This window comes from Protopterus annectens, chromosome 10.part0 (assembly GCF_019279795.1).
Source record: "Protopterus annectens isolate FY-2018-M chromosome 10.part0, PAN1.0, whole genome shotgun sequence".
Taxonomy (NCBI): domain Eukaryota; kingdom Metazoa; phylum Chordata; order Ceratodontiformes; family Protopteridae; genus Protopterus; species Protopterus annectens.
Window position 1 is genome coordinate 1647257961 of NC_056744.1, and position 21294 is coordinate 1647279254.

General features: G+C 38.3%; 1 protein-coding gene across 1 annotated transcript in view; it reads right to left on the reverse strand.

The window, feature by feature from the left end:
- The window catches only part of LOC122814364 (zinc finger protein 208-like), a 441663-nt gene that overhangs the window by 110777 nt on the left and 309592 nt on the right, over window positions 1-21294 (reverse strand). The window contains exon 12 of the mRNA XM_044086948.1: window positions 1103-1286. Coding sequence (XP_043942883.1) covers window positions 1103-1286 — 184 coding nt within the window. The remainder of the gene's footprint in view (window positions 1-1102; window positions 1287-21294) is intronic.

Sequence of the window (21294 nt, forward strand, 5' to 3'; positions counted from 1 at the left end):
GTTGACTATTACTTCAAAGGACAAGCAAAGCACATGACAAGTAGGGTTACCACCTGTCCTAATTTGCGAGGGACAGTCCCTCTTTGGGCAGTTGTGTCCTGACAAAAAATTGTAAAAATGGCAAATGTCCTGAGATTTTAGGACAAAATTATTTCTTATATTTTATGTAATAGTTGCATAAAACAGTTATTCTGTATCTGAAATACCTAAATGTTACACGAAACAGAATAAGCAACTAAAATGCTACAAGAATAAGCTTTTATTTAGGCAAAAAAGTTAAGTTCTGTCCTTTGTACTGGCCGTGGGTATGTATCGGCCTGTAAAATCTGATGTCTGTACCAAAAATGTCCCACTTTGGCCATTTGAAAAGGTGGCAACCCTAATGACAAGTGCTGTCTGCCCATGGTTTTGATAATGTACTTAAACTTGTGGATAAAGCAAGACTTCACTGGAAAAATGTCTTTATTTGCTGTCCCAGTATAACTCATTTATGTTCCTAACATACAGATTTTTCTTACAACTAAGTCTTCAGAAATATAAATCTTTGTTGAACTAAGACACAATATAAGGATGGGGAATTGTGGGTGGTGACTAGTAATAAAAACATGCAGAAGCTCTGCTGTCTACCATAGTTCACACAGGCTGTGACAAATTATTTTCTGAAAAAAGTGTGAGATTTGAATAGAAGAATATGCTTGGGCCTTCATGATCTGTGACAGGGGAACAAGTGAAAATGAAAAAAGAGAGAGAAAGGTAGTGAAATGTTTCTGAGCATTAATCAGCATCTAAGTAATACTTTAAGAAAAATAAGATTAACTACACAACTACAGTATAACATTTTCCTTTAGTGTTAAGAAAAGCTTTCTACTCTGACCAAGACTTTTTCCTCACCATCTGAAAATGTTATTTCATAACTTATAGAAGACAAGTGGCCACACTCTCTATATTATAAGTCTGTGCCTAAAATATTAAATTTTAAGTGGGCAGATGTTGCCCAGTGACAGTATTAATTAAGTAATTCACATTCCTTAGTCTGAACTTTCAGAGGGAGAAAACGTGTAAGCATATGAAAAACTGGCTGCTCTTTGGCAATATTCCTTACCTTATGCACAGTGGCTGTGTCATGCAGGAACACAACATTGTGGCTGGAATGCCTAGGAGTACAGAGAAAGCAGGCAAAGGAATCATCTTCCTGGCAGAACAGCTGTAGTCTCTGTCTTTGCTCCCTATAGCACTGTTCTGTTCTCCCATTTGTAGCACACAGACTTTGCATCTTTTCTTTCTTTCTTCAGTCTGTTTCATGAGCCCTAATTTTAATCTCTGAGACCTTCAATCTTCCAGTAGATTGGTCACCAAGTACCTCCTGGTAGGAAGATCCTGTTTACATTTAGGATAAAATTATTGCTGTACTGTATGAAATCCTATTAACAGATGACCTTGCATACCTGGTGCCTAAAATCCAAAATCAGTATTGTTTTGCAGGCAGCATGAGTAAATCACTGTTTTGTATTATCTCCCAGACTGCATACTGCTTGCCAAACAACTGTTTTTTTTTTTTTTTTTGGTTTCATTTTCACAGCACAGGAAATACTATGGCTGAGGAAGTGACTTCCTCCATTTAAAGGAGCAGTGTATCAGAAATTATATCCAAAATTAGAGCTCTGCTTTCAGATAACTGTTTTTAAGTATTAAAATTCACAAAGTCACAGAGCATTTCGGTCATTTGAAGATTAAATTAGACATTTGAAGACATTCAAATATAAGGAGACTCCTTGAATCCCTACGTCAGAGTTTTTATTCTATTTCCTTTCCCTACACGCCTGACATCTCACAGAATACAATTTGCGATACTCACACCTTTAGGACAGAATGGCTACTTTGTTTGTCAGAATATGGAAAAATCAAGGATCATGTATAATCTGTGGCTGGATTAGGAGAGAGAGAGAGAGAGAGCAGACAAGAGAAATATGCTGCTACTGTAAACATTCCATTGACCAAATTGTTATAAATAGCTGTGGCAGATTTCTACCTATATTGCTCTTTCTGTATATTTGTATACTTTATTCCTACACTGTGTATATTATTCTGTTGTATTGCTGTGCTACATAGTTCTTCATTACTAGGTCATAAGTAAAAAGGGGCCCAATAATCCAGGTCACTCACTTGTTAACTGAGAAAAAAAAACACGCATAAAAATAAATATGCTATTTACGGCTTCCTAACTGCAAATGATTTCATCTACTGGGCACTTATTTTCAAAAAGAGACAGAAAGAAAACAAGTATAGTACAGTCCGATTTAATTTGCTCCTGAACATGTGCAGTGAAATATACTTGATCCATTTGATCTGTCACATAATTTCTGTGCAGAGGCCAGAGGGAACATCTCACTATCAAGAAGTAGCTGAGGAAATGTAAAGAAAACATTTCCATCACTCAGCTCATCAGAATACAGATTATTTCTTTATTTCTTTTTCTTGATTAACTTGACTGATTTTATGCTTGAGTGACTCTACCATTACTGCTGCTCTCATTAAATACCCAAGGTAGGTTTTTTCTAAACATCAAGAGCAGTTATATTTTATATTTACTTTTAAAATCTACTCTTAAAAACATTCAAAGCAAAATGTAAATTAGAAAACCAAGCCTAACAAAACCAGTGACTCCATCCTGCTCTGAATCCACTTTTTTTGTCAGACTCACTTTTAAATGAACTGTATGTGTGTCATTAACCAACCTCTATGAATATGAAAAGAAGCAAATACGCAGAAAAAAAACCCACATTCTTCACAGCTGCTGCTCGCCACCTTCAGGAAGTTTAGCACATTCTGGAATTTTGGGGCTCAATAGATGATACTTTGTTTAATTTCTTATTTAACCTTAGGGCAACAACTGAAATGTACTTATCATACACATGTGCTTCACCTGCTGTTATGTACTGTTCTTACACTGTTGATAAGTGTTTTGTATTTTTTTTTATTCTTCCATTCTTTATTTTGGTAATCAGGTAGGTGGGCTGGTCATTAAACCCTATTCAGCCATGACCCCAGTACAATGGCATTGTGAAATACAGAAAATTGTCTGAAGTCATTCAGAATTTTGCATCAGGTATCACAGTATTAACAAGGATGTTTAAATACAATGGGATACATGGAATTTTAAAGAGAAAGGTAATACACAGAACCTAAAAGATACAGCAACACAACATTATAGTATTAACTATATTTTTATGTTTAGTAAGTCAACATAGTGATTACAGTGTCTAAATGGATATAGCACAGTTTCTTGGGATTAGATATACAGTGACAACCTTGATGTAAGACAATTCTTGTTCCAGTACAGGACAACGTCTTTATGCTTTTCTTGTGAAGAGTGTAGGATGTAAAGTCCTTATATTTAAAGTTAAGCAAAATTTCAGATTAACCATCTGGAACATACCTCTCAACCTCTTAGAGCAAGAAATCTGGACAATGCCATAAATAAAAGTGGGACAAAGGCCCAAAAATAGGAACAATTTTTAAATATTAAACTTAGAAAGTTGGTAGAATAACAGGTTTTGCATTAGCTTGAATTTTCTGAGGGGTATGAAGTCTAAAACTCAAATGTCTGCCATTGTTTTCTAACTTCAGTCTTTAATGTTTTGCCAGTAATTTGCCAGAAAACCACAATTTTATGAAAAATGAACCAAAAATATGAGGCAAAAATCTGGACAGTCTGCAAAAATCTGTACACTAAGAGGTATGATCTGGAATATTTCCATAAATGTAGGTTAGTTTACTACATACCTCTAAATCTGCAGACAAATGCTCTTGAAAAGCAGGTACATCTGGCCAAAAACACACACGCACACACACACACACACACACACACACACACACATATATATATATATATATATATATATATATATACATATATCTCATATATATATATCACAATCCATTGACGGTAACATCCATCGAATGGCAATCGACTGAACTTGTCAATCAGCAGCCGATCGAAAAAACAAAACAAAAGAAAAAAATAGTTTTTTTTACAGGAGTCAATCCACACACCCCCACACACTACTTATATATACCAACTCTGAGAATGCACTACAGTGGGGAAAGGGCAGATTCCCCATTTCACACTGTACTGCAATCCAGTCTCACACAGAAAAATTGCCAGTACATTCAATTAGCTGTGCCAGTGTTTTTCTGGGTTTGAGAAATTGTCATTTGCCAACTTGTTGGTAATATATATATATATATATATATATATATATATATATATATATATATATATATATATATATACATATGTATATCTGTATGCAAATTACCCTACAAAGACATACCAGCTACATGGCTTCTGAATACCCATAACTCTTCATGCAAGCCAATAAAGCCAAATCCACTAGCTGTACACATGCCACGTTTTGTCCATTTTTTTGAGCTTGTTACTACAGCATAACTGTACTGTTTGTCTATATTTTGGAAATGCAGAGCTTAAGACTATGCCTGAAGTCAATAAATATTAAGGTGCCTGCAAAATATCCAAAATAACATACAAAAAAAGGGTAAAAAAGTCACACAGACAAATAATTCAATAAAAACTCTAGGAAAGGTGGGCCTCCACTGCATGAGGTTTAAGGTATTAAGCAGTAAAGACTCTAGCTTAGCTAGATCTTTCTTGGAGTTTTTCATAGGTTCATAGGTGTTTACTAGGCTAATGATCACAAGGGCCTTTTTAAGCCTAGCCATGCATCCCAAATCTTTGACAAGTTCTGATACAGGTTACCTGTGTCCATTAAAGACATAGGTGCCAAATCAGGGATGAATTTCCAGTTTCCCATCCAGTTGTCCAAGCTGCAGTTGAATTGGGTTAGGGAGGAACTCTACTTCCCATGGACGGAGCCTGTTCCATAGACAGGGCAGTATCTGGGATACATACCTATCTATCCAGCAGGTCCTATTTATATCACAGGCAAGGTTTAAGTCTTTAGAAGAGGTAATTCAGGTACTCTTTGTTTTGTGGATATGCAGGAGGTCCATTAGTGTGGGGTCTGACAATGCTCTGTATGCCAGGCATAGATCTCCCCTCAAAAGCCTGTAGGAGACAGAATACAGAGATAGGGCCTTAAGGTGGTCTGCATAGGACATGTTTCTTATGCCCTCATTGCCCTGTATTCTTTTAGTGAGGAATATCAACAGCTGGTCTTAGGCATAGGCCAACTAGGTGGGTGCCTAGGGCACTGCTCTAGCAGGGGTGCATTTCTGACATTTATTATTTTTTTGTAGTAAATATGTCCCATTTTGTAAACCTAGATGCAAGAAGGTCCAGTTCACTCTATCAAAGGCCTTTTCTGCATCTAGGGAAATGACCACAACCTCCATTTTCTTCCTGTTTTCTTCTTAGATTATCAATCACATTTGTATAATTTCATCATTTGTCCTTTTTCATCTATAAATTCATACCGATCCAATTTAATTATTGTCAAAACAATCTTTTCTCAGTTAGGGCTGTAACATTTGGTGCACCCTTAGGTTCTATACTTGGTTCCCTCCTATTTTACAATTTTGTAAATGAGATAGCTGTCCCATTGTTAAATATACAAATGACTCTGCTTTGCTATGATTTGGTCCCTCCCCCATTAGAGCATCAGGTACACTCCAGTCTTATTTTCACACAGTAGCCAGGCCCCAGTCTGGCACCTTTTCAACTTTATGTTGAGTAGCAAAGAAAAAAATAGATCCTCTCACACTCGAGGATTAAAAACAAAAAGGTCATTTCCTTTCTACTTTTCAGGACTACACAAAAGAAAAGTGCCCCTTCTACTTTTAAAACTGTAGCAAACCACTACCTATCTTTGTAGCAACCATCTTGCTACAGCTTATCCATCCATCCATCCTTAACACCTTTTTCCCATTTTCACACATGGGGTCAGGGTGTCACCTCAGCAGTGACAATCATCTTGAGTCAAGGTTTACACTGCCAGGTGGCTAGCCCTGCCATGGTAGTACATTCGTACCACTCACTCTCATACACACTCTCACCTACAGCCAATTTAGAGTGTCCAATCCACCTACTGCATGTCTTTGGAATGTGGGAGGAAACCAGATCACCTTGAGGAAACCCACATGACCGCAGGGAGGACATGCAGACTCCACACGGAAGGCACCCCACCCAAGAATCGAATCGGAAAACCTCTTGCTGTGAGGCAACAATGCTAACTACTGCACCACCATGGCCAGTCAGCTACAGCTTATACCACATATGAAATCTAAAGAGCTTCAGCCTTGACTGCAAAAGAATATCATTCATTTATGAATGATGGCACAAAAAAGAATGCCATTACTGCACTACTGACCAATCTGCATCTGTGCCTGAGACAGCTGCCCCCTTCATCCCACCCAAGAAAAATCTAGTGGGGGAGTATAGTTGAACTAAATAAACTCTGTGCTGGAAAAATAAATCCAAAAATGAACCCAAGAAAATGGAAGCATTTGCAATGTAAGAAAGGTTTAATTAAAGCTGGTAACAGAAGGAGAGTCAGAGTGTTGTTTGTTTTAACAGGTTAAAACAGCACTGTACAAGGCCAAGAATGCAGCTTCTATGGGACCTGACAATATCCCTGGCTGTGTTCTACATGAACTACAGAGTGAACTGGCACCTCATCTGCGTGCCCTGTTCAATCACAGCCTCACCTCAGGCTTTGTCCCTACTGAATGGCGCACTGCTACAGTCATCCCTCTCCACAAAGGAGGAGTGACTGCAGACCCTGGGAACTATCACCCCATTAGCCTGATGAGTCTGATATGCAAAGCTATGGAACACATAATCATGGACCTAATAAACAAGGATATAGGAAATTTCCAAACTCTGGATCCCACACAGTTTGGTTTTGTGAAGGGTATATCATGTCTGCTCAACTTAGTTGACTTTTTTGAGTCAGTCACCAGAGCTGTGGATGAAGGCAAGGTGGTTCATACAGCCTACCTTGATCTGGTAAAGACCTTTGATACCATTCCCCACTCAGGAATCAAAGAAAAACTCACTAAGCTAGGCATCAACTCCTCTGTCACTAGGTGGGTTGCAAACTGGCTCACAGATAGAACCCACAGTGTGAAAGTAGCTGACTCTAAGTCAGACTGCCGACCAGTCATGAGTGGAGTCCCACAGGGTTCAGTCCTGGGTCCTCTCCTGTTTGGTATCTACTTCTCTGAAGTCCAGGCCAACACAAAGGGACTCTGGCTGACAAAGTTCACAGACGATTGCAAGTTGGGAGCTATTATTAACTCCCCAAGTGATGTTGACATCCTACAGAAAGGCCTCACTGAGACCAATGACTGATGAAAGAACCATGGCCTTTAGCTTAATGCCAAAAAATGTGTTGTCATCCCCTTTGGAAAAAACCCAGTTCCCATGAATTACCACATCAATGGTGGTCCACTAAACACAGAAGGTGTTATAAGAGATCTGGGAATACAGGTTGACAGCAACCTCTCTTTTGACCACCACATTGCCACTGTGGTCAGAAAGTCCTTCTATGTGGCACATCTCATTACTAAGGGTTTTGCATCCAGGAAGAAAGAGGTCATTGTCTCCCTCTACTCTTCCCTCATTAGGCCAATCATCGAGTACAATGCCGCATTTGCAATGTACCTCACTAGACACCTATAATAACTGGAGAGGCCACAAAAGTACCTCACAAAGAGGATCCTAGGCCTTAAACACTTGTCCTATATGGACAGACTCATAAAACTCCAACTATTCTCTGTCTCATATTGCCTACTTATCTCTGCTTGACTTAAAAAGCCATGTCTGACCCAGCTCTGTTAGAAATGCTACATCTAAAGAAATCCCAATCCCTCCACACCACATGCTCCAGAGACCACAACCTCATTACCACAATCAACAGAACATGCTGGTGGGACAGGTTCATAACCCAGAGACTGCCCATGCTATGGAATAGACTTCCCATACATGTCAAGCAGAGGACCTCACTGGCCCTCTTCAAGAGAAATCTTGATGAGTAGATGAGAAATAGAAAATTCACCCTGGGGATTACTCCAGTGGCTCTACTCAACAGAGGAACTGGGAACTAAGGTCGGGTAACACGATGCCAGGGTAATCCTATGGACTAGGCTTGTAAAGGCTCCAGGGCCATTAGCCTAGTACACACATATGAACCAATGAACCTATGAAGAGTGAAAAATTCTGTTTACCTAAAGCAAGTATGAATGTTTTTGCTTTGTAAGTTGTCCTGCATTTAAGTCAAGTAAAATCATAATCTTCTAGAAATGTGGTAAATGCTGTCTAACTCTAAAAGAAAATTGTTGTTTTTTGGGTGGGATGTTAAATCAAGGCCTCATCTGCCTGGGCTGGTAATAACTTAGGTGGATATAACAGATTCCACAGCACTTATCAAAAATAGCAGGGTACTGTCTCTGGTGCCCTGGCCAGATTTCACCTTGTCTGTATGACTACCACTTTGTGTATCCCCTGAAAGGAGGCCATTGACCTAATGGGATTTACCAAGTCAAAAAATGTAAATAAATAAATAAAATACATTTTACTGTGTGTGAAGTATATTGTTTGGTATAAAATGAATTACCTGGAAGTTGTTTGCAAAGGTATCAATAAGCCCAGCTTATTGAGTTGTGAAAGTAAAGGAAAGAGAGAAGTGCAGCGTGTAGGAATCACTTAACAAGCAATATAGCAATAACCCATAGCTGGGTGTGGGTAATGCTGAATTTACCCACAGTCGGCATGGATTGGTCATGAGGGCAAAGACATTTTAGTTTTGGACAGAGGGGACTTGTGAGATAGACCATATTGTATACCTGGCATATTGCCAGGTATGCAGAGGGTTCTATGTGGGTAAAACAGACAGAAAGTTCAAAAATAGAATAGGAGAACATTTGTATGATATCCAGTACTTAAGCAATAACCCACGCCTGGGTGTGGGTAATGCTGGATTTACCCACAGTTGGTGTGGCTTGGTCACGAGGGCGAAGCCCGAGTGGCCAAACAAAGACAACCATGGGTAAATCCAGCATTAACCACACCCAGAAGTGGGTTATTGCTATTATACAATGACATTATTTAAGAAACAAGATACTTACTTTTCTTAAATAATGGCATTGTATAATGCCTCCGTGCTGCCCTTCCACAGCTGTCCGGTATTGTGCGGCTGTTCTGATGTACTGCACATGCATATGCTTACACAGTACATCAGAGCTGTGTGTGGAAGCAACAGAGAAAGGAAGATCTCCGTTGCTTTTTTAAGATATCTCGCTATGTTAAACCTGTTTAACATAGCGAGATTACAGCAACGGACCTCTTCTGTTCTCCATTGGTGTCTAACACACACACACAAACACACACACACAAAAAAAAAAAGACTTATACTAATGGAAAAAGTCCGGGCGACTGGACCTTTTTCCATTAGTATAAGTCTGATTTACAATGGGCATGCTGACCAATCAGCGTGCATGTTTTGGAATATTAATGGGGGGGGTCATTGTATAATGTGTAACAACTAATGCCCTGGCCAAATATTTTATGGGCACAGGGGACACGCATCATTTTTTAAGTTCTTGATTATAGGCAGAACTGAGGAGGATGACAGGATGGGTGACATAAAAAATAGAACTGAGGTGAAAGAAACAAAGTGGATAGCTACGTTAACAGCAGATTCTGGCAAGGGACTCAATGATAAGGTTCCTCTAAGACCCTTACTCAAAGCTAGACCACTAAAGAGATAGGATTTCCCTTGCAGCTATAGGATATTATTAAGTTCACACTCCTCACAGCTGGATTCAGTGAATGAAAACATACTTAAAATATTTTAGTATGTTTTTATATGTTTTGACCATGTATTTTAAATATAATAGAAACGTATTTTATGTGCAGTATATTGCACTTTAAGAGTTACATTTTATGTCTTAGTTATCATGTACCAATTAATGTTGAATTGGTTGTAATGAGATGCATTATTTAAATGGAGGAAGGATGGAAGTGGATGAACGTCTGAGGAAGCAGTTGACAAACTGAAAGCTCTTACGTGTATTCTCAATAAAATGTTTTAAGCTGGATTTCTGACTTTCGTTTTACCTTGTTCTGTATTTTATTTGTGGATTTCTTGTGAAATTGAACGAGGTATTCAGCTGGAACTACTGGCTTTTTCTTGTGATTTCAATAAGAAGCAAATGAATGTTGTATTACAGCTAAGCAAAGTAACGTTAAATCTTGAGAATATGACTCAAGCCCTATCGGTTTTAAGATAAATTAAATAAATAATGCTGATGAGCGGAACTTGTATTAAATTATGAGCCACTAAGAATCAAGAACGTCTGAAGAAAAGTAATGGAGGCTTTTTTCAGGAATGGTCGCTGTACAACAAATGGCCAGTTAGCAACAAAAGAATGTAAAGAAGACAGTTGGGACTTTATCTGAAAATCAGTCTAGAATTGCAAACACCACTAGGGGGCACGTCTCTAAGTAGAGAGAGAGAGACACGCACACAAGAGGGAGAATGTGGAATAAAATTAATTAAAAATGAAAAGAAAATGACATAAGTCTTTAAAAATTTATGGCTGATCCTGACTAGCAAAGGAGGTATCAAAGTAAAGGAGACAAAGAAATTATTACTTTATCCACAAGCTAGAACAGTGAAAAACTGCAATAAACGTGAGAGTTACAAGCAAAGTGATACAACAATTATAAATGAACAATTGGCTATGTTTAAGCAGAATCTAGATTCTCTAGAAAAGGAGAGTAAAACAGCTAAGAAATGGTGTGCAAGGTATGAAAAAGTTATAAAAGGTTTGAAAAGCATCACAAAAGCCAGATTAAACCAAACCAAAGAAAGAGAGCCTGCTTTAGCTAAACTGGAAAAGATGGTGCATACACTGAAATTTGAAATTTGCTATGGCACTTAAACTCTATTTCATCATCTTAAAATTATTTTCCTCTTACTAACCACTCCTGATTACCCCGTTCTATCCTTCCCACATAATGGATACAGCCTGACCACAGCTAGCCTACTGTTATGATGTTATTCTAATATAGGAATATATTCTAATTATAAACAGCACAACGAATCTACCACTTGCCTATGACAAAGCACTAAACAAGAACAAACTCTTGTATATAATATCAGATTGCATCTGCTTCTTTGTATAATATTAGATTATTCTGCACTACTTTTATACTCACGTTTATACACTAATGTTGTAGTCATATGTGTATTCCTGGGTTGCCATTGTATTGTCTTATTTATTGCACTTGTTGTTGCCAATGTAAGCAATCACTGAAATTTGGTCTGGAGCTTTCCTCCTTGACCTTCACTGAAAAGGGGGTTTCATGCCCAGTCAGACTTTTCTGGTATACAAATGCAATAAATAAATAAACAGCAAACCTGTGGAAAAACTTGGCATTGGACCAGGCCATTATATAAAAAAAAAGGAATTGAACTTCCTGTATTGTATAATGGTCGCCAAGGTGAGAGAAAGTGAAAGCGCCATACATGATGTGTAGATTATTGTTGAATAACTTGCTGAGCTAATAAAAGTTTCCACAAGTGAAAAAAGACAGAAGTCAGTTTCAGTTGCATAATGACCATGTGAGTTTATAAAAGTGAGAGGAAGAAATATGGAAGGAGTGGCAAACTGTTAATGATGCAGTTGTTGATTGAAATGAAACGTGCGATACGTGCAAGCTGAGATCAGTACAGGAAAACTCCAACAGACTAAGAATGGCGTAGAGAACTGTGCATAAACTCTTGCTTACAATTAAGTGGACACTTTCCTAAAGCAAAAGCAAGGCACGTTGGCCCAGCATAAACAGCAAATTAAATCTGAAAGTGTGAATAAAAGTAAATATCTGTCACTTATCAGTGAGGAACTTAAATAGACTGCTTGTATAAAAACACAGAGCTACAACAAAAGAGACTTTAATGCACTTAGCACATCTAGGAGCAAAATGAATGAAAGTCTTGTTCATGTGCTGGGAGAAGAGAGAAGAGAAGAGAAGGGAAGGGAAGGGAAGGGAAGAGAAGGGAAAGGAAGAGAGAGAAGAGAAGGGAAGAGAAGAGAAAAGAAGGGAAGGGAAGAGAAGGGAAGAGAGAGAAGAGAAGGGAAGAGAAGGGAAGAGAAGAGGAAGGAGAAGGAAGAGAGAAGAGAAGGGAAGAGAAGGGAAGAGAGAGAAGAGAAGGGAAGGGAAGGGAAGAGAGAGAAGAGAAGAGAAGGGAAGAGAGAGAAGAGAATGGAAGAGAAGGGAAGGGAAGGGAAGAGAGAGAAGAGAATGGAAGAGAAGGGAAGGGAAGGGAAGAGAGAGAAGAGAAGGGAAGAGAGAGAAGAGAATGGAAGAGAAGGGAAGAGAGAGAAGAGAAGGAAGGGAAGAGAGAGAAGGGAAGGGAAGAGAGAGAAGAGAATGGAAGAGAAGAAGAGAGAAGGGAAGAGAGAGAAGAAGAGAAGAAGAGAAGGAAGGGAAGAGAGAAGAGAAGAGAAGAGAAGAGAGAGAAGAGAAGAGAAGAGAAGAGAAGAGAAGAGAAGGAGAAGAGAAGAGAAGGAAGGAAGAGAGAAGGAAGAGAAGGGAAGAGAGAGAAGAGAAGGAAGGAAGAGAGAAGAGAAGGGAAGAGAAGAGAAGAGAAGGAGAAGAGAAGGAAGAAGGAAGAGAGAGAAGAGAATGGAAGAGAAGGGAAGAGAGAGAAGAGAAGGGAAGGAAGAGGAAGAAGAGAAGGAAGGGAAGAGAGAAGAGAAGGGAAGAGAAGGGAAGAGAGAGAAGAGAATAGAAGAGAAGAGAAAAGAGAGAGAATGGAAGAGAAGAGAAGAGAAGAGAAGGGAAGGGAAGAGAAAGTCACACTGGAAGATGGAGGAGAGGTATGATGCTATTCTCAAGATATTCTCAAAAATATGGAGGCTGAAAATCACATCCAACGCAAATCCTTAGAGGAAGTAGACAGTAAATTAAAACAATGTGTGCTCATTCTTGCTTCTCATACCGATATGAGTTAAGTCATACAGCTAGAAGAGACTGGAAAAAGAAAATAATTATCTAAAGCAGAAAACACACACACACACACACACACACACACACACACACACACACACACACACACACACACACACACACACACACACTCACACACACACACACACTAAACCTCTGACTCAAACAAAGGTAATTAATAGAAAGAACAGCAGAAACATTTAGAGCCTGAAGGCCATAAAACCAACTAACTAGAACTATGATTGCCTTATCCTTCTGCAACAAGAAAAGCAAAGCCCTGCTGTAGAAGAAAGCTCAGAAAGTAAACCAGTAACTGTGATACATCTTGGGAAACAAAATGATAGGAGTATAGAACAGCCTGGTGTTCTGGAAACTACATTTTGGTGTAAAGCAATGGAAGCATACCCAAGCATATAGCTACTACGGTGGTCATATACTGCACAGAACACATTGTCACATTACAATCTGAACTGCAGAATGAAAATGCATAGTTGCCTTTTAAGCTGGAAACAAGAGGACTAGATAGCAGAAAGCATAGGCCTGAATGATTTCATCACATACACCCATGTCTTCTACTATTCAACTCCCAGAGAAAAGCAACTAATAGTGAAGGCATACTGTAGAGTCATGTGACAATGAACACCACGTCCAAGATATGTCCCTAATAGTGAAGGCATACTGTAGAGGCATGTGACAATGAACACCATGTCCAAGATATGTCCCTAATAGTGAAGGCATACTGTAGAGGCATGTGACAATGAACACCATGTCCAAGATATGTCCCTAATAGTGAAGGCATACTGTAGAGGCATGTGACAATGAACACCATGTCCAAGATATGTCCCTAATAGTGAAGGCATACTGTAGAGGCATGTGACAATGAACACCATGTCCAAGATATGTCCCTAATAGTGAAGGCATACTGTAGAGGCATGTGACAATGAACACCATGTCCAAGATATGTCCCTAATAGTGAAGGCATACTGTAGAGGCATGTGACAATGAACACCATGTCCAAGATATGTCCCTAATAGTGAAGGCATACTGTAGAGGCATGTGACAATGAACACCATGTCCAAGATATGGTTCTACTTCTTAAAATTAAAGAATATGTGAAAAAGCAAGCAGAACAACCTTTTAAATATGAAATGAAGATGACCAACCGGAAGAATGAGCTACACTAAGTCAGACTTTATCTAACAGAGATAAATTACAGGACTACATTCATAACATCGAATGTAGACAACTTAGATGTGCAAAACATCAACCCCAGAAGCTCAAATCACATAACCTCGACTGGCTTTAGCACCAGCTGTCCAGATATCAGCAACGTGTTGTCCCAAGATTAAAGTACACTGAGGACTGGGTTTTTGCCCTTTCCCTTCGGTGGTGTGACCTCAGAGTTTAATATATAGAAGTAGAAAGGGATGTATGCTTGCAGCTGACATTATGTGATTTAAAATTCCAGGGCTGATATTTTTTGCATCAATGTTGCCTGCATTCGATGTTAAGAATGTATTTCAAATTATAGTTTTAGACAGTGCTCAAAATGATTGCAGCCCAGACCAGTCCAAAGATAAAAACTCACTGGTCAAAGAAGAGCAACATCTGTAAACATATCTCAGCCAGCATCTCTTTAAAGCAATGAAAATTTGCTGTCTGATCACTGATAGAAACTCAAAAGAGCTGGACCGGTGAAAAGAATGCTAATGTTTTGAATCTGCTACTAGAGTTTACCAAAACTTCACAAGAGATGTTCGTGTAAAATCACAGTACATGACGCTTCATTTGTTTAGAGAAATGTATCTGTGAGCGAGAGAAGTACAAAAGATGAATAAGAGCTGTATGCCATATTTAAGGACTGTGGACAGATTTTAGAATCCTGTGTGTGAAAAAATAATATTCTCAAGTTGAAAAAAGAAGCATTGACTGAACTGATACATCTGAAAAAAGCTGAAAAGGCACCATTTAGAAATTGGGATTAAAAATTGTAGACAAGGGCAGTATCATCTTGATGCAATGCCTTCAACTACATATTTCATACCAGGCAGATATATGACTCTGACCCAGCTTCTGCAGCACAGAAATGTATCAGACAACAGACAAGCTTCACTTTTAGTGAACAGAAAGGATGCTGTACCATGATGTCTGCATAAAGAGTATATTCTACCTCAAACGACGGTTTGATTACAGAGTCAAGAAATGTCCTGTGGTAAAGTGCATGTGCAAATCATGATTAGCTACAGAATATGTCTATGTGCAGAGTTGAGATGGTACAAGGAAACTGATTCAAGGTTAAAGAGTCAACAGTTACAAGACATTACTGAGGATTGTGATTGGGAAAGGAAGGCAGAGTTGAACTTCAAGTATCGAGCCAATAGGGCCAAACAGCAATCAAGGTCTGTTAGACCAAACATTAGAAGGCTTTGAGGACATCAAGTGAGAACCAAGTGGAAATGGAGAACTACCAGCAAACACTCTGAGAAGAAAAAGGCAAGAAAATAAGGATACTGAATGAACAAATTCAGACCCTGACAACTGTATCTGAGCAGCTGTCATTGAATTAGCTGAGGCCGGATTCAGCTGACCAATGATGTTCACACCTTCATTTTTGAGTTGGGGAGTATGTGATATTGCGCCTCTAGCATACATCTCAACCTCTTAGCATAACAAATCTGGACAACGTTTCCAATAATGAGAGGACAAACACACAAAAAATAGAGCCAGATTTGTGGTAGCATGCATTTTCTGAAGAATGTGTAGTCTGAAACTCAAATTTATGTTATTATTTAGTGACTACATTCCTTAGTGATTTGCCAGAAAACCACACATTTTATGAAGAATGGATCAAAATATGAGGGAAAAATCTGAACATTCTGCAAAAATCTGGACAGTTGAGAGGTATGGCCTCTAGTGGCAAGTGCAGCTGTTTAATGTCAACATTGTGGAGAAGGGCCCACATACATCTTTTCAGACTGGAAGAGGTCACACCCTCCTTCCTGTAAAACGGGTTACAGCTGAGAGAGAGGGATAGTCGGTAAAATACCTCAAGCAGCTCAGAAGGCTTGAGAGAGAGAAAAGGAGAGAGTGAGAGGAAGGGGAAGTGCATAGAAACAAAATCCCGGGAGAGAGGCCTGACAGGGAATGGATATCTGATTATTGCTGTCATGAGAGCAGAGAGTGAAAGGCCTGAACACTGTCCCTGAAGAGTAAGTTTAGGGATTATTTTTTATTAGTTTTTTTTTTATTGACAGTTACCAGTGATTACATAAATTATTATCTTAAAATACCATACTGAATTTTATTTTATTTATGCTTTGCTGAGAGGGTTACTTCCAGTAGGCCAGTGATCTATTTTCAGAGGAGACACATGATGATAGTCGTATTAACTATGTTAAATTTGGTCACACCACAAATTAACTTCTAGTCTTTTTGGTGGGACGCCAACACTCTGTCCCATTGAGGGATGAAGGAAAGAAGCAGTTGGATGCAGAGACACTTTGCAAAACAGTTTTTCATAATGAAATAATAAATATGATGTGAAATTGCTATAGCTTTGGATAATGGTGGATTGGGCAATGTAAATAATAAATAGGGATGATCTAAGTGAAGAAATAGTTTTGTCACAGTTAGAATCAGTAGAGCAGTGTAGACAAGAAGTTGGGCTTAAGGAACCTTTAAACCCAAAAGAACGGAGACAGCAGGATCCTTTTGATGATGGATTGCATATACAGGAGCTGACTTCTAGAGTCAGGAACTGTGAAAGAAAGAAATGTGATGTAGCAGTGTCAGCTGCCACTGAGACATTACAAGTGTTTGCTGAAAGATCTAATGGCCAGGGTAGTTATAAACACAGATTGCAAGTTTGATAGATACTATATTTGGGAAAAGTTAATTACAGCTTTAAAATTAAACATTCTGTGATGTTACTCTTGAATCCTTTGCATTAATGTGCATGTTTTTGAGCAAAGCAAAGACTAAAAAAAAACGTTTTTTTTCAATGGCATATATTCATGTCTATTTGAATTGTAAATGCTTAGAAGAAGAAACTGCTTATAAAATTTAGGATGGAGAGTGTCTCTAAATCAAGTTACACTTATAGTATATGTCTAAAACTTCAATCTATTTCTAAACTGTAAGATGAAAAAAATTGTGAAACAGTGCTTTTGAGGTATGGGTTACTTTGACTGATGAAAATAATGTTATTAAATATTCACCATTTGTGCTGAATATCAGTGGGGTAAAATGCACATTGAGGTGTGTAGGACAGCCAAAAATTGTTATTATTGTGGGGATGAGTACCAGCTTTTTAATTATTACTGTAAGAGACACTAAACAGTGTTGTCAACTGGCCATGTTGCAAATAAAAGAATGTGCAATGCTGTGTTACAAATGTAAGCAGAAAGGATATTTATTGGTTTGACTGTGTAAATAATAAAACTCAGGTGCTGGAACTTCTTCTTCTTCTTTCAGCTTTTTCCCAGTTAGGGGTCACCATGATTGGCAGTGAAGTTTTACAGTGTCGAGTTGCCAGCCCAGCGCCTAACCTTCCACAAAAGGCACACACAAAATCACACCTAGGGCCAGTTTAGAGTGTCCAATTCACCTACAGCATGTCTTTGGGATGTGGGAGGAAACTGAAGCACCCGGAGGAAACCCATGCGACCACAAGGAGGACATGCAGATTCCACACAGAAGGCACCCAGCCGAGGACTGAACCGGAGAACCTCTTGCTGTGAGGTGGCAATGCTAACCGCTGCACCACCACGGCTGCCCAAAACTCAGGTGCTGGAACTATTTTTTGAAATTCAGTCAGGGAAAACTGCTGGCATACTAGGTAGTTCTGGTAGCACATCTGTTAAAAGAGAGTAGCTTTTCAGAATAGGAAGACAGGAGATGAATGTGCTAATGAAAGAATTGAGAATGAAAAGACAGAACACATGTCTATGTTATCGGTTAATCAGGATAACTGATTGAAACTATTACAGAGTGAGTACCAAACTGCAGACGCAGAATATATGGATATTTCTATAGGTAGAAGAGTGAAGTACAGAAGAAATAAATCTTAAGGAATGCAGACACAAAAAGGAATGGGCTACTTTTTCAGTTTTTGGGTTAAATGTGAACAGTAAAGCTGCTTAAGGAATTGTATAGGGAAGCAGGGGCTCATGTCAAGATAATAAGCAGGGTTAAGGGGGGCATTGACTTCAGTAAAGAAATGAGGTAGGGTTGCCTGCTATCCCTTTTATTTGCTTTATATCTGGAGATGTTGGCATAGAAGGTGAGGGGCATTGACTAAACAAGGATACAAATGGGAAGGAATGGAATTAAAACTAAGTCTCTATGCAGATGATATTATTCTGACCTACTAACCCCCAGATGGGATATATGGTAAATGAGATGAAATCTAAAGCAACTGAGATGAATGTGAAAGAACTGAAGGGATTACATGCAAAGTATCCTATGATGTAGAGAGAGAAAGCATTTTAAATACTTGGTGATTTGGCTAGCAGATATGTATGAGTAGATGTTAACCACATCATATGATCAGGTAATGGGGCATATTCAGAATAATCTGCAAATATGCAATAAACTGAATCTAGACATACATCAGAAAGTTTTGGTATTAAAGTGGCATGTTGTTCCTTATTTATTTTATTTTATTTTACATTTGTTAACCGGGCTAGTCTAACTGGATATATTTCCATTTTCAGTAGAGGCCCGGGGAGAAAAGCTCCGGCAATTATACAACTTAAAAATTAAAAATTAACAGAAAGGATTATAATAAAAGTACAACAAGAAATACTACCTAGAAATAAAAAGTATAGTGCACAACAAGTAATAATAATATAGAGTAGGAAATTACTCTAATAAGTTTAATAATTCTACTAGAGAGAGTTTATCAGCATATTAATTTAGGAGCATCAGTTAGTCTATCTTACAAGGAATTAGCATGTTACAATCCATTACGAGTGTTAGTAATTTAAGTAATTAGCATGTAACAATCCATTACGAGTGTTAGTAATTTAAGTAATTAGCATGTAACAATCCATTACGAGTGTTAGTAATTTAAGTAATTAGCATGTAACAATCCATTACGAGTGTTAGTAATTTAAGTAATTAGCATGTAACAATCCATTACGAGTGTTAGTAATTTAAGTAATTAGCATGTAACAATCCATTACGAGTGTTAGTAATTTAAGTAATTAGCATGTAACAATCCATTACGAGTGTTAGTAATTTAAGTAATTAGCATGTAACAATCCATTACGAGTGTTAGTAATTTAAGTAATTAGCATGTAACAATCCATTACGAGTGTTAGTAATTTAAGTAATTAGCATGTAACAATCCATTACGAGTGTTAGTAATTTAAGTAATTAGCATGTAACAATCCATTACGAGTGTTAGTAATTTAAGTAATTAGCATGTAACAATCCATTACGAGTGTTAGTAATTTAAGTAATTAGCATGTAACAATCCATTACGAGTGTTAGTAATTTAAGTAATTAGCATGTAACAATCCATTACGAGTGTTAGTAATTTAAGTAAGAATAGGAGGAATAAGAAGTAAAAGGAGCTATAATTAGTAAAAAGCAAATGGTTAGTCAGGGTTCTGCAGGGGCATAACCAGTGTGTTTTGAGGTGTTTTTTGAGGTTGTGTTTAAAGAGAGGCAAGGAAGAAAGTAATGTTAGTTCATCGGGCAGTAGGTTCCAGATTTTTCCACTGTGTTACAAAAAAGAGTCTCCGGCCAGGTTATTAGACTTGCCTATGCAAGCAAGTAGTTTCTTAGAGGAGCGCAGGGAATTCAGATTTTTGTAAGGGAGGATGAGATTGGAAAGTATAGGAGTGCTGTTGGGTTGGTAGAAGATCTTGTGCGCAATGGTGAGTTGGGATACTATCAGATGGTTTTGAAGTTCAAGCCAGTCTAGTTGCCTTAGATTCAGACAGTGGTGAGTTCTAAAGGGATTGCCAGTGGCAAATCTGGCGATGTTATTATAGGAATTTGTTAGTTTGGTAAGATTATTTTTCTTTAGGTTAGTATATATTGGTGAGGTGTACAGAAGCGTTGAGATTAAGTGGGAGTGAGCAATTGTGGTTCTAGCTATAGGAGTTAGGAAAGGTTTGATCCTATATAAGGAGCCTCTTTTTCTGTTGACAGTTTTGATAGTGTTATTTATATGGCTGTCAAAAGTAAGGTTATTGTCAATAGTTATTCCTAACAGTTTAGTGGTTGTGTCAGGAAGTATAAGAGTGCCATTACTGGAAAAAACTGAGAAATCTATGGGCGAGGATTTGTTGGTGGTTGTAAAGAGAAGGAGCTTAGTTTTTTAGCATTGAGAAGGAGGCATCTATTTGTAAACCATGTTTCTACTATGTTAAATACATTCTGGGTTAGAGAATGTAATTCTGAAGGGGAGTTTGCTGCGCATACTAGCGTAGAATCATCTGTGTTTGTATGCAGGTGGCTTGAGGGAGTGCTATGTGGAGGTCATTGATAAATAGTGAAAAGAGAAGTGGTCCTAGAATAGAGCCTTGAGGGACTCCGAGGGTAACTGGCTGAAGGGATGATATGTTGTTTTGCCAGAGAACTGCTTGTTGCCTATTGCTAAGGTAGGACCTGAACCATTTAATAGTCTGACAGTCAAAGGAAAGGGATTCTAGAATGTTGATAAGAAGGGCATGGTTGACCATGTTAAATGCTTTTGAGAGGTCAATAAAGAGAGCAGATGAGAGGTTATTGTTATTGCGGTTTCTATTGATGGTATCTATAAAAGATAGTAGGGCAGTTGTGGTACTGTGTGATGGCCTAAAGCCATGTTGGCAGTTTGCTATAATGTCATGTTGAGATAAATGATGTGCATTTTTCCATTATTTTAGCTAAAGGAGATAATAGAGCTATTGGCCTGTAGCTAGAGTAATCATTTGAATTGCCACCTTTATGAAGGGGAATAATATGGGAGATTTTCCAAATATCTGGAATGGTTCCTTTCTTAATGGTTCTGTTAATGAGGATGGATACAGGGTATGCAATTACCTTAGCTGCTTTTTGCAAGTATTCTGATGGTATTTGGTCAGCAGTAGTAGTGCAAGGCTTAAGTTTTTGGATGAGTTTACAGATGAGAGTAGTAGAGATGGGTTGCAGTTTAAATGTTGGTATAGAAGCTGATACGGTGGTGAGAAGGCTTCAGTTGTCTGGGATTAGTTGACTGGCTAGTGATTGAATGGTCTCTGTGAAGAAAGTATTAAAGATATTGGCAGTTAGCAGGGGGGTATTAGGATCAGCCTCGAGAGTGGTAG